General features: G+C 39.5%; 1 protein-coding gene across 1 annotated transcript in view; it reads right to left on the bottom strand.

The window, feature by feature from the left end:
• Positions 1 to 10018: 10018 nt before the first annotated feature.
• LOC147722660 (uncharacterized) overlaps positions 10019 to 14230 on the bottom strand; it is a 107624-nt gene continuing 103412 nt past the window's right edge. Inside the window, exon 5 of the mRNA XM_086965163.1 lies at positions 10019 to 10386. Coding sequence (XP_086821289.1) covers positions 10039 to 10386 — 348 coding nt within the window. The 3' untranslated portion in view covers positions 10019 to 10038. The remainder of the gene's footprint in view (positions 10387 to 14230) is intronic.

The following is a 14230-nucleotide window of genomic DNA, read 5'->3' on the forward strand; positions in this document are numbered from 1 at the left end:
AATCATTTTTAAAGAGGAACACGTTGTTGGTGAGGATGAGTCTCACACATTCAACTATAAACTCTCTGTTTGCTCCACCAAGATCATGGCCAGAAAGAACTTCATCTATGACCTCAATAGTGTCCATCTGTGGGATGTTAGTGTAAAGAGACTCAATGTCTAGAGTAACCAGACATTGAGTCTCTTCACAGAATGGGGTACCCTCAACCAAAGATATGATGTGCGCCGAATCTCGCACGTATGATTTTAAATTGCATACAAGGGGTCTAAGGAAATGGTCAACATATTTACTGACCGGCTCTAAAAGTGAATCTATACTGCTGACTATTGGGCGCATGGGTGGGTTCAGTTTATTCTTGTGCACTTTAGGTAGGCCATAGATGGCCGGAGTCCTGGGCTCTAGGTTGTTGAGGAAACAAAATTCCTCTTCACAGATATAGCCAGCCTCTACATGGATTGGCTCAAATGTCACACCATTCTCCCTGTGTCCAACCCTTTCCACCAAGGGATTCTAACAAGGAAACGCTATATAGATGATATGTTTCTCAGGTTAGAGGTACATCTATGGGGGCTTTTTTTTGTGCCGACATTAGCGATCCTCTACATGGATTGGCTCGAATGTCACACCATTCTCCCTGTGTCCGACCCTTTCCACCAAGGGATTCTAACATGGAAACGCTATATAGATGATATCTTTCTCATCTGGGGTGGCCCCATGGATTCCCTGAAAGCTTTCCTACAGTGGCTCAACAATATTTGTAATGGTCTCACTTTCACTCTTACACACAGCAATGTCAGTATTCCATTCCTTGACCTCTGTATTCAACATAAAGAGGGTTTGCTTTTTACTTCTCTATTTCGTAAACCTACCGAGAGGAACACATTGCTAAGTTACAAGAGCTGTCACCCTAGAGCACTCAGGGACAGTTTGCCTTATTCTCAATTCCTTAGGCTCAGAAGGAATTGTTTCCAAAAGACCGACTATTTCAATGAAGCAAAGACACTTGCGGCAAAACTCAGATTCAGGGGCTACCCACGTCGCCTGGTCAAAAATGCCCTGAAAAGGGCCTGGTATTGCCACGCGAAACATTGCTTGAACCTAAGCCCAAAAAATCAACTGAAAAACTAGTATGTGTTACAACATTCTACACAATTTCCAATAAAATCTGCAAGACTATAAAAAAAAACTGCCATATTGTGAACTCGGGTAAGCTTGAGCTGGAAGCTCCTATGTTTGCCTTTAAAAAGAGCAAGAATCTGAAAGACCAACTTGTAAGGGCAGCCCTCCCTCCAACTGAAACCCCCAATACTACACTGAATGATTTCTGGTTACTACCACCATTAAGAGGTCACTGCAAATGTGGTTCATGTGTTGTTTGTGAATTTTGTATTGAGTGTAAAGAGTTTGCCTTCAAAGATGTAAGAAATGAGCTAAAGACTTTCACGAACTGTAACAGTTGCAATCTCATCTACGCCATCCTGTGTCCCTGCAACATGATTTAAGTGGGACAAACTGAACAGAAAATAAAGCTACGGATCTCTCAGCACCGAAGCAGGATCAGGTGCAGAACGGCTAATGCTCCGTTGGTCGAACACTTCATTGATAAAGGACACAGTGAAAATGATGTACGCTGGACTGTGATAAACCAGGTAGTCCTACCACCAAGAGGCGGAGATCTCTCCAAGTTACTAAATAAAGAGGAGCTGAAGTGGATCCTCAAGACAGATAGTCTGAACTCCGGACTGAATCTCCAAGAGGACTGGACTAACCTAATATAATAGATGACCTTCTAGTCATCAGCAGCTGCTTTTAATTGACATACCATTCGAACTCTTTTATATTGTACCATGTTCCTGGAATTTATTTTAGTGCGTTTATTTCCTCGCTCCCTAGTCACTTCTTTCACTTTTTCTATCACCTCCTCACTATTCCTCTATAGACTTCCCCATTCCAAAATGACCGCCGCAGTCCCTGTACAGCTAGCTCTCTTTTATTTCCATGCCCTCCCTATCACCAATCAGAAGCCTCCTCTCACTTTATATGAGCCCAGTTAAGACCGGCAAGCCATCGCATTGCCATGGAAGACTGAAAAACAGACTGAACCGGTAAGCGCTTTATCCCTCCCCTGGTACTTCACCGTAACAAGTATGCTGCAAACCATTTCTAATGATCCCTTCCCTTTTCCTCCCAGGCTTCTCCTAACACGATCAAAATACCCTTTTTGACGCTCCCCCCCGGCTCCCGATTCTGGTAAGCATCATGTCCCTTGTTCCATTTATTTCTCTGAGCATCGCCCCTCGACCATGATAATTATTCTGGTCCTTTCACCCTTAGGGAGGCCGCCCTCATTCCTTATCGCCCTATCCATCCTAGCAAACCCTAGGTAAGCACTGTAGCCATCACACGCTGGCTTTCACCGCGCCGCATTCACATCTGATCCGCTCGTGCTCACCTTGCCACTTGTAATATAGGTTCCTCGTAACACCACTTTATCATCCTGTTCACCCCACTTCACGATTACCGTTTCCATCCCGCTTCAATTTTATTCCATTGCGCTGTTTCTCACAGTATTTTTCCTAGTACCCCACTGTGCCGATTCTCACTATAGGTTACACTTTCGCTCATCTTACTTCAATCCCCCTTGACTATTTTAAGCTTTTAAACCACTGTAATGTACCGTCTTCACTGTATTCTTCATGAGGCAATCATTTATGTGAACCACCTTCTAGAACGGAAGGTCCTAATCTATCTATGCCTTGTCCAACCACGAGATTCCTCATGCTTCCTTCCCTTGCGAGTACACAATGAATGGAGGGAGTTTCTGCTCCAGTGCCCGTCCCTGCTTCCACTTCTCCCCCTTCAACTAACTGTCCCCTTGTGTAACAGCACTGGAGCGGGCATCACTGATGTTCTGTGTGGCTAGAATAAAACAGATGCCAGATACGAAACCCCAAATACAACTTTAATACAGCACTACAGTTCAGTTACCACTGCAGTATCTGAGCATTTGATTGGTTGGTTCATAAAGTTAGACAAGATAGGGGTGGAATAATGGTCAATAAAATAAAAGACATTTGTTGTTGGCTGGAAAGTGCAATGGGAGTGGGACCTTATACATTTGTTCCAGTCTTGCTGCACTGTCATGGGAAACTGCTGGTATACTGTAACTATAAATTAACGAGACAGCAGCACACTACATTGGAGGCAGGGGTGGGTGGGTAAGTGGTCCATGATGACCATGGTCCTCTCTCATGAACACAACTGTGTAAGAGATAGGTATGAGCAGGAAAAGAAAAGCCTTCTCAACAAACATAGATGGTGAATTTTATCTATAATACCAGCTTAATTGGGCCTGCTATCTGAATCTTCTTGATAAACAGCATCAACATTCCAATACCGCAAGATTGTACCCTAAGAAGTCGGCAACAATCATATAAGGACTTACTGGGATCAGCAGAGCCCTCAGCAGCAGCTCTGGTGGTCGAGGCTGGCTGACCAGCTTCTCCTGGACCCTCGGAAATGTCCCTCTTCTAGCTATTGGGTGCTGATGAAAGAAATGAAGAAGATCAAATAAAATAGATTAGTGATTCAGTTAATGATTTCCACAAATGTTTTTATGAAAAGCAAACACAGTCACATTGTACTTCTCTAAAACCGATCACCTATAGTACTACAAGTTGCGACTCAAGTTCATCTACTGTTGTTGAGCTGCCCATGAATCCTTCTTCCAAATTTCATTAACTAAAACTACATTTGGAACTAATGCATTGCACTGATTGGTCTTTGATTTATTCCAATTTCTTAACCCCCATGATGGACCAACTCAGTCTCCCTTTTTTGCACTGCATGATGCAAACTACACGTCGCTGTGAAATAAATTACTTAGGGCCAGATGTAGGTAGCCTTTTACCGGTCGGTAACGGCCGAAATCGGCCGTTACCGACCGGGAAAAGCCTTTTCCTATGTAGGAGGCTATTTTTCCGATTCGGTAAATAACGAATCGGTATTTACCGATTCGGTATTTACTGAATCATCATTTACCGATTCGGTATTTACCGAATCGGTAAATGAGATGTAGGAAGCACTGTAAACAGTGCTTCTGGGCTTTAAGAATTCGTTATTTACCACTAACTATTAGTTGGTGGTAAATAAGGAATTCCTATGTAAATGCATAAATGTGCATTTACATCTGTGCCATGTGACAGACATACATGTCCTTAGGGCATGTATGTGTGCCACATGTGCACACAAGCACTAATCAGGGGTGCAGCAGGGTGTCAAAGTGACACCCTGCCACTCGTGACATTTTTCCAATTTTAACGAATCGGTAATTACCGATTCGGTAATTGACATTCATTCCTATGGGCCTTCAGGCCCATAGGAATCAATGGCAAATACCGAATTGGTAAATACCGATTCGGTAAATACCGAATCTTACCGATTCGGTATTTTTTACCGAATTATTATCTACATTGCAATTCCCAATTCGAAAATACCTAATCGTTAAAATTCTGTATTTTTGAATCAGTAATTTACAATTACCTACATCTAGCCCTTAGACCTGTACGAGCAACATAAACAAAGTCACAGACAGAAGGCACAACTCACTGATTCACTATAGTGACAGGAGAACAGTCTGCAATGGCTTCTTAATTAATCAGCCATAGCGAGCGCCAATGAAGAGTATGATTAGGTAGCGATGAGCACCTGCCCAGCAGAAAATAGAAGCTGGATCACACAATAATATACCAGCATAAACTAAACGTAACTTACCTCTGAGTGTGAGCAGCATGCTATTCTGAAATTTTATTTTAGCATTGTAGAAGACAAACACAGGAAATAATTGATATACTCACTGAGCCCCAGAATTTGGATGCCTAGCAGATTGAGCAGCACCTGATCACGGTCCAGAATTTCTTCCAAGAAGTGCGTCAGCTTTTGAGCAGTGCGCTGAACCTGGCTGGTGCACTGCACGCATTGGCACACCATCCCACAGTGCCACTGACGCTCCTGCAGGGGGTATCCGCTGACTGGCCTGCTACCTGCTGCCAGCATAGAGGGGAGGTGGCGCTGCACGAAAAAAACACTAGTGCTGCCACCTACTCCTCTCCAAAGATTGCCCGGGGCTGCACACCTGGGCGGCAGAACCCCCCGCAAGGAAGTTGTCCCTCTGCCATTGTGCTGGGTGGGGTAAAAAAAAGAAGGAAAAGGAAAGGAAAGAAATAAGGAAGTAAGGGGAAATAAAGTCAAAAAGTCACAAAAAGAATTCATTATTTACCACTAACTATTAGTTGGTGGTAAATAAGGAATTCCTATGTAAATGCATAAATGTGCATTTACATCTGTGCCATGTGACAGACATACATGTCCTTAGGGCATGTATGTGTGCCACATGTGCACACAAGCACTAATCAGGGGTGCAGCAGGGTGTCAAAGTGACACCCTGCCACTCGTGACATTTTTCCAATTTTAACGAATCGGTAATTACCGATTCGGTAATTGACATTCATTCCTATGGGCCTCCAGGCCCATAGGAATCAATGGCAAATACCGAATTGGTAAATACCGATTCGGTAAATACCGAATCTTACCGATTCGGTATTTTTTACCGAATTATTATCTACATTGCAATTCCCAATTCGAAAATACCTAATCGTTAAAATTCTGTATTTTTGAATCAGTAATTTACAATTACCTACATCTAGCCCTTAGACCTGTACGAGCAACATAAACAAAGTCACAGACAGAAGGCACAACTCACTGATTCACTATAGTGACAGGAGAACAGTCTGCAAAGGCTTCTTAATTAATCAGCCATAGCGAGCGCCAATGAAGAGTATGATTAGGTAGCGATGAGCACCTGCCCAGCAGAAAATAGAAACTGGATCGCACAATAATATACCAGCATAAACTAAACGTAACTTACCTCTGAGTGTGAGCAGCATGCTATTCTGAAATTTTATTTTAGCATTGTAGAAGACAAACACAGGAAATAATTGATATACTCACTGAGCCCCAGAATTTGGATGCCTAGCAGATTGAGCAGCACCTGATCACGGTCCAGAATTTCTTCCCAGAAGTGCGTCAGCTTTTGAGCAGTGCGCTGAACCTGGCTGGTGCACTGCACGCATTGGCACACCATCCCACAGTGCCACTGACGCTCCTGCAGGGGGTATCCGCTGCCTGGCCTGCTACCTGCTGCCAGCATAGAGGGGAGGTGGCGCTGCACGAAAAAAACACTAGTGCTGCCACCTACTCCTCTCCAAAGATTGCCCGGGGCTGCACACCTGGGCGGCAGAACCCCCCTCAAGGAAGTTGTCCCTCTGCCATTGTGCTGGGTGGGGTAAAAAAAAGAAGGAAAAAGAAAGGACAGAAATAAGGAAGTAAGGGGAAATAAAGTCAAAAAGTCACAAAAAAACATGAAAATATTTTCCCCAAAAAATATAATAAAATAAACATAAAGACACACTATTATAAAAAAAATTTAATTAGGGGTAGATAAGTAATAAAGAAAGGAGGATTAGAGAGATAAAAGATAGATTAAGATTTAGGTCCAGCACCATAACAGAGAGCAGAAAAACAAGATGGCCGCGCCCATGAGGCCATGTGGTGCCGTTTGCTCACGATTTAGAACACAGGAACATACTTGAGAACCGCGTAATGCCGTTCACGTGTGATTTGGCATGCAAAGGCACCCTCCGCATTCCCATAGCCACCCGAACAGGCATGCCAGCAAACTCCGCCCGCTGGCGAAATGACACATAGCTTTTTTTTTGTCCTAGTGCCAATATGTAACTGGTCTGGAAAGATTGAAAATGTCCTTTGAATTTGTTTCAATATATATCTTGCTTGCAATTTATTGCAATTTTGCCATCTTTGCCTTCCAGCAGACCCCATCTATAGAAAAGTTGTATTTTTGTTTGATACTCTGCTTGTTGCCACTTCTGGAGCTTAGCTGGAGGCCTATGCATGGATGACTGCCCTGTGTTTTTAGTATTGTTGCATATTGTTGTTCTACATACACCTGTTCTTTTGGACATGTCACTCATCTGCACACTTGTCTTTGACTTGAAATATGTTCTGTCCTGGAACTGCGATGGTATGCAAATCAATAAAATTCAATAAAAACCATTAAAACACACATAAATATTTGTGAACAAATTAGTGTTGCTGCACTCATGTGCTAGACAATCATCTTCAGTACAGAGATATCTTTTAGCTTGCATTATGTTCAAACTCAAATGAGAAACTCGCTCATATTATGGTAATTGTGGGTTGAATGTGAGACAAAGTTATGAAAGTTAATTCTTACATCAATATCAATGCAAAATCACAGCTGGGATCCCATATTATGTATTGGCTTATGAGCACTGCACCTGAGAGTGTACATGCACATGCACTCATTACAAATTATTAGTATGGCCATCATTGTGTCTAGTCTGTGAAAATCACCCTTGTGAACCAATTGCATGACATCTTTAGCCTGTGTTTTCTTACATGTAAGGAAAACATTAGTATGTGTAATCCTACTTCTAAAATCCTACAAGTTTCAATCATGATCAAAGATTCTAACCACTTGGTTTTGTTTGTAAACCTGACTTACAGCAACTGTGACACAACAACAAGGAGCGTTATCAAATTGAGCATTTGGTTGCAGGACAACATGACATTACGTCACATGACTGATGTTGCGTAGCGTGTTTACAGACTGAGAGATGCTTAAACAGGAACGGACCAAAAAACTCTGCTCATGTATCTAAGCTTAGAGGCAATGAGTAGGTGAATTGCAGATTGGAAGCCCTTCATGAAGTAAATTGGTTGGACAATTGGCTTTTGGTCTTGTTTTTGAGACGTGAAAGAACTGGTAACTGTAACTAATGCCCTCGCTGTACACTGCTAATCACCTCACATATTATATCACTCATGACATGCTCTATGAAATCAATGATAAAATCACTGCAACATTTGAAATCACATCATTGATGAGAACACTGTGCAAAGTGGTGACACCAGTTATAGTTAGTTTAGGGCACACGTCATAGTTACTTGAGATAACTATAACTGATGAATATAAGTGGTTTAGTTTGTTCGAAATGTTATGTTTTAATTGACATTTTCATCTAACTGTAACTTTGTTTAGCCTTTAGTTGTTTTCACTGAATTTCTAATGTTGTTTTAATGCAAAGTAAGATTTTAATTCCTAACTACAATGCCCCATTAACCTGAGTTTTTTTAGTGAACATGTATGTATATACACTGAAAAAGGAATTTCCAAAGAGGAGATATATGTATACATAGGTCTTCCAATAATAAAAGAAACTGAAATGCACCAGTTATATGTAACTGACAAAAGTATAACTTGCACCGGCATAGATTTCAGAACTCATCAATGATGTTATGTGAGGTTATAAACAGCGCATCATAGTGGTGCAATTTATAATTATAGCAGTTAGGTGTAACTGGTGAATTTCTGTGTCAATTTGGTTTTAAAACAGTATTTTTTTAATTGTTAGAAGACTTCCGTATAAGTCCACTAAAACCTTTGGATTTTTCTGTGAATGTCTAAGGTTTTCTTATGTATATTTAAATCTTACTAACTTAATTTGCGTAGAACTCCACTTTAACCTTTGATTTTCTCAGTGAATTTCTTTGTTTTTTATAATGTAAAGTAAAATCTTATTAAGATGTCTGGAGCCAACCCTCTGCCACGCATTGGCCTTCGGCCTGTGGCCAGGTACGGTGACCAACCCCTGGCGGTGGCCAACTCCCCCCATTTACAACTTTTTTCTTTATCTTGTGGCCAGCCAATCATATTGCTCAGTCCCACAGGTGTCTCATGTGTCTAGCCAATCAGAATGGTTTGTTTGTTGTTTTCCTGCGGGAGTCCTGCAGGAGTCCTACTGTAACAGATATTGCTATTTTTTAACTTTCGATATCTCTGGAACGGCTGACAAATGTACATCAAATCACAAAGCACACAGATTCTGAGAAAAGATCTTCATTTTGCCAGATTTGATGTCAGTCTAATTAGCAATTTTCTCTGTATTGCTATTGAACTTTCCCTATGAAATTGCATGTGGAAAAAAGTGCTTTGGAATGCCCACTTTTCTCAGCCCCTGTGTGACAGATCACTCTTTCCACAAAGGTGATGATGTGTATGAAATTACCTATATATGGTTACCTTGTAAATATTTGTGTCCTCCATATTTTGAACTTAATAATACAGCGAAATACCGGGAAGAGCCAATAGTAATGGGCGGCCAAAATATTTTTATATTATATAATATCCATTAAATCTGCCTGAAAACTTGTAACTATTGTGCTAGGTCTTCTGAATATAGTGCAATAAAATGCCCTGTATGACCCTTTATTTTCACCTAGGTATAGTTGCACTCTCTCACATAATTGGCTTGCTCTGTGCCATTAAGACTCAGGTTCAGAAATTTCGCTGTTTTTATAGTATATCTAATGTTTAATTGCTTCTGTCTGTTTTCTTCTACATAACTTGCTAATGTGAAAAGTGGTCTGGTTTGAGTTCTTCATCACAGTATTTAGCATTCTTCCGATATTGTGATTTCTCTATAAATGTAACAACACATTGTGTATTTTGTATAGTGCACTTTTTATTGTATACTTCTGTCATCTCTGTTATACTTTAAATGACATTTTAAAAATTGTGCACCTTTTTGTATTTTTCCAGATTTTCACATAATTACAAACATTTAACAATTACTTCAGGATTACATGGAAGATTTTACAAATCATGAATTCCATAGGAAGATCAGCATAGTAATTGCAATGATTTTAAGTGAGAAATATCATTAACATATACCTCACATTAGACTTATTATAACTAAAGATCACCTAATTTTGCATTATTTCAAGTATTGCAAATATTTTTAACATGTCATGAGAGAATATCATTCTTACACAAAATATTTTATTATCAGTTTCAAAAATGTTCTACAGCTAAACCAAGGGTGATTTAACTGAAAACTAAAAGAAGAAGTCTTCATCTGAACACAGTAGGGAATCATTTATTTGACACAATTTTCCATGAGAACCTTAAATTTCTTCAGATCACATCCGCTCATGACGAAAGCTTTATTAGGTCTTTTAAGATCGTCGATCAGATCCAGCACCATCATCCCTCTTGTAAATTTGCCATTGAGCTCCACTGTTACTACAGTTTCTATGGACGATGTTATTGTGCTCTTATCTATGGCAGCTGCCATTGCATATGCATCGCAGGACACAAATCCAGCTCCATCCACCATTTCTTTTACACTTTTTTCACTTCTGGACGTCTGCATGCTGAGAGCATAGATTTTCTTAATGAAGGAAGCTTTTGCAGTGCCCATGTTCACCCATTGATCATACCATTCCTGTAAGCAAACAACAATAACTGTAAAACACCACTGGAACAAGAGGTAGAGGGACAGAGATTTCTACTTTTGAATATTTTATAAGGTTTTTTTGTAATTAGGAGCTGATGGATGATAGTCAACCTCCAATGAGATTCTGTCACTTTTGTTTCTGTTGTTAGTTTTCAAAATAAAGTGCTCCCTGGGTAATTGCAAATACTTAGAAATCAGAAGTGGGTGGCGGGGATAAGGTTAGACCAAACTCCACCAAAAATGTACTAGTGTTCATGTTAGCTTTAAAAAGTGAAAGCTCAAGGGAAGGGCAGCGCCACTAATGCCCTCCAAACCCTTGAAACTCGTAAATTACAGTTGTAATCCTTGAATGCACACTAAAGAACACAAAGTATCTTTGACCAGATTCTTCTTTTAGTCTTGCATATAGTTCTTCTTCATACATTTCTAGCCAACATGCATTTTGTCTGGCCTCTTCACCAGGACTTCATCAGGGCTAGAAAAAACATAAGCAAAGTGCCCCATTTACTTAAGTCAAATATACATCAGGTGATCTTCTATCACCAAAGGGAGCAAGACCCCAGCCCGTGTAAAACCAAATAGGAAATAGTATAAGTGAACACACAAGAACATAGCCAAGAGAATGGGATTATATAAACAACCTAGTGTGATTACCTGCGTCGATACAGAACCGACATATTAGCATTCATATTGTAACAAATCTTTACTATAAAATGAGTAATAACATACAAAATGCAAAAGAACAGCATGCTTATAATTTCACATTTACAATCCATGACATTTATCACAAAGTCATGTGTATAGATCTGCATGTACAAATCCAGTGAGGCAAGACATGAGAAGTGAGTTACCCAGGTGAAGTAATATTAACAAATATATGTGAAAATCCCACCTCGGAAAACTGAAATTGTAATCTTATATTCTAATATAAGGTGAATATAGAACATAAGTCTCAGTCTATAAGAAAAAGAGAGAACCGGAGACCCTTTCAAAATCATGGAGTACCCAAAGGGCTTGTTTCACAAAAGGCTTCCAACCTCGTGTTGGAGGCACCTCGGTCATTGGGAGTCTCCGCTCTTAAGGTGGAATCTCCACAATTAGAATTATTGTGGAGATTCCACCCAGAGTACACAGACTCCCCCCACGACTGCATGCCTCCACCTTGAGTGCGAAGGTCAATTGTGAATCAGACCCTAATTGTGCAATCAGACTCATCAGGTAGTAGAGAACCGTTTATCCCACTATAAAAATGTTGTATAATCAAACCTAAAACATACTCATTCAACTCAAGCTAAGTGCCAGAAGGCAAAAAGAGTCTTAAAAAAGAGTAACGAATGTTGTGTAAAATGTCACCATACACACAACTGAGTGTGAGAAATCATTTAGAATCAATACCACTAATGTAAATAGTATCAACCTACAAGACGTATGGTGAAAAATAGAGAACAACCTCAATTCTAGCCACATAATCTCAAATTAACTATTAATGAACAAATACTAACATGAAATATGTGGACTACATTTACTCCATGGTGAGCCAATACTCACTAATCTCTCAGGCTCAAGTCTAATTGTCCAAACGTCAATGTCAAAAATAAACAATTGGGCGTTTGGTACAGATCACAATAATTTACAGTTTATAACAACAGTATCCATCCACTTATTACATTTGCCAGTAGCAAAACTGAACAGAACGTCCACCTCCTTTTTCTTGCTGTGCTACTCACCATTTATGAACAGAAAATTGTAACTAAACTGAACCACAAGCATACAGATGCTCATTTGTATCTAAATTTGACTTTATGTCATCCACACCACTTTGAATTCAGCATCATCTACAGCCATATACTCAGAATAAGACACATGTGTAGCAACGAGGAGATTTCTAAAGAACATCTATGGAAGCTTGCTAAATTATTTAAAATGTGATGCTATTCTCTACATTTCATACAGTAACAAATTAACAAGTCTTTGCGGTAGTCCAGGAAAGCACTTATTTGGAATACCAACAGCAGAAACAAAAGTGACAGAATCTTATTAATGGTTGACTATCATCCATTAGCTCCTAACTACAAAAACATAATGAGAAATGCATTTCTCTTAATATCTACCTGTAAAAAATTGCATAAGGTTTTTTCAAAACCGTCAGTCATTGCTTACCACAGAGCTCCCAAATTACAAGTTCTTACTGTGAGGGATGTCCTCAGCAAGCTACAACTAATAAGGGGTCTTTGCTGTGATTTTAAATGGTGCATCACATATAAATAACTTTCACAAACAGCATCAGTAACAAGTTCTGTTACAAAAGAACCTATGGCATAAGACAGCAATTTACATGTCGATCACCATGCATTACTTACGTGACTCAATGACAACATCAAAGCTGTAAAAAAATATGTAGGCCATACACTGAATGGCCATCCTACACAATTCAATAATCAAAAATCAACAATAAATAATAAGGAAATTGACAATCCTTTAGACAATCACTTTAAACTTGTGGACCATTTGCTATCAGATTTCATGATTTTGTTTTTGGAATATGTTTTAAAGAAAGAACGTCTGTACTCCAGAGAAAACTTGTGGATGTAAGTTTAAAATCATTACATCCAGATGGACTGAACATCACTGACAATAATACCTGATTAGATCATATCTCAAGAGATCTCATGACTGCACTGATTCCACATTCCTGGAATCTTAATTCATGATACTTTGTGAAATTCCAGCAGTGTCAGCTGTGCAGTCACTGAGAAAACAATCCTGTACTACCTGACGAAGGTTAAGTCAAAACGTTGTAGTGGAAATATATTTTTGTTCTTTGGTGAGTACATCTGTTTGAGCCACTTATTTCTTAGCCATTATCAAACTTTTGGTTTTGCCTGAATGTCCACTCATACATGGATGTACAAAATAAATAGTTAATGGATTCAGTACATAATCCTGACAAAAAGCATCTCTCTGGCCAGAGCGTTAGTTGGTTTCTTTTCTCCAGAAGCGTTTTCCTATATGTCATTGGTTACATAGTACAATAATATCTTCTCCCTGAGCTGTAACTTTAGTTTTGTTGACTGCTACATCAATAACTTTACCATCTCTGCCTCCTACTTAAAGATAGGTTGCAGTTTGTTTGAGCATGGAACAGTTGTCTGACTCAAATTGTTGTAGACTCTGCTGTGAAATCCACATTAGATATCTCAGAGCCATAATTACCAGGGCCCAATAAAAGAACATTTTAACTGCATCGTATAGTATGAGATACCAGAGACTGCTCATGTCCTGGGTCTTAGCAGTGGCTTTGATATTCTCATCATTTATTTAGTCTGGCCAACCAATTGCTAGCACACAATTTACAAATTTAGTAGATGTTTGTTTGTGTTTTTATAGATCACTTTTTTTATTAAGATGCAGCAGCCAAATGTTCTAGTGAAGACTCATAAATCAAATCCATAATAGCCTCATCATCAATTTCAAAATTTACTGAATGTAAGCATGGGAAATCTTCAGTGACCTCGATACGTCTGGGGAAAACATGCCACTCTATCTAAAAAAAATAGATTATGGGTGAGATGCACAAATATGTTTAAGATGTTGCTAAAATAGTTATAGCACATTTTAGCAAATAGCAAAGGCTAGTGCTTTGAGATCCAGAATCAGAAGATTAGGTTGTAAAGTAGCGATTCAACCAGAATAACCTGTAGTTCTAAGGAATCGCTAATTTGTGGTTCTCTAAAAATTGCTATATTGGTTCAGGTGCAGACATTTTTGTTAACTTTGGCTATCATATGGTCTTTGATGTGTGCATAAGACAGAAGAATGGGTCACACAAGTT

Source organism: Lissotriton vulgaris, chromosome 4_1 (genome assembly GCF_964263255.1).
Source record: "Lissotriton vulgaris chromosome 4_1, aLisVul1.2, whole genome shotgun sequence".
Classification (NCBI taxonomy): domain Eukaryota; kingdom Metazoa; phylum Chordata; class Amphibia; order Caudata; family Salamandridae; genus Lissotriton; species Lissotriton vulgaris.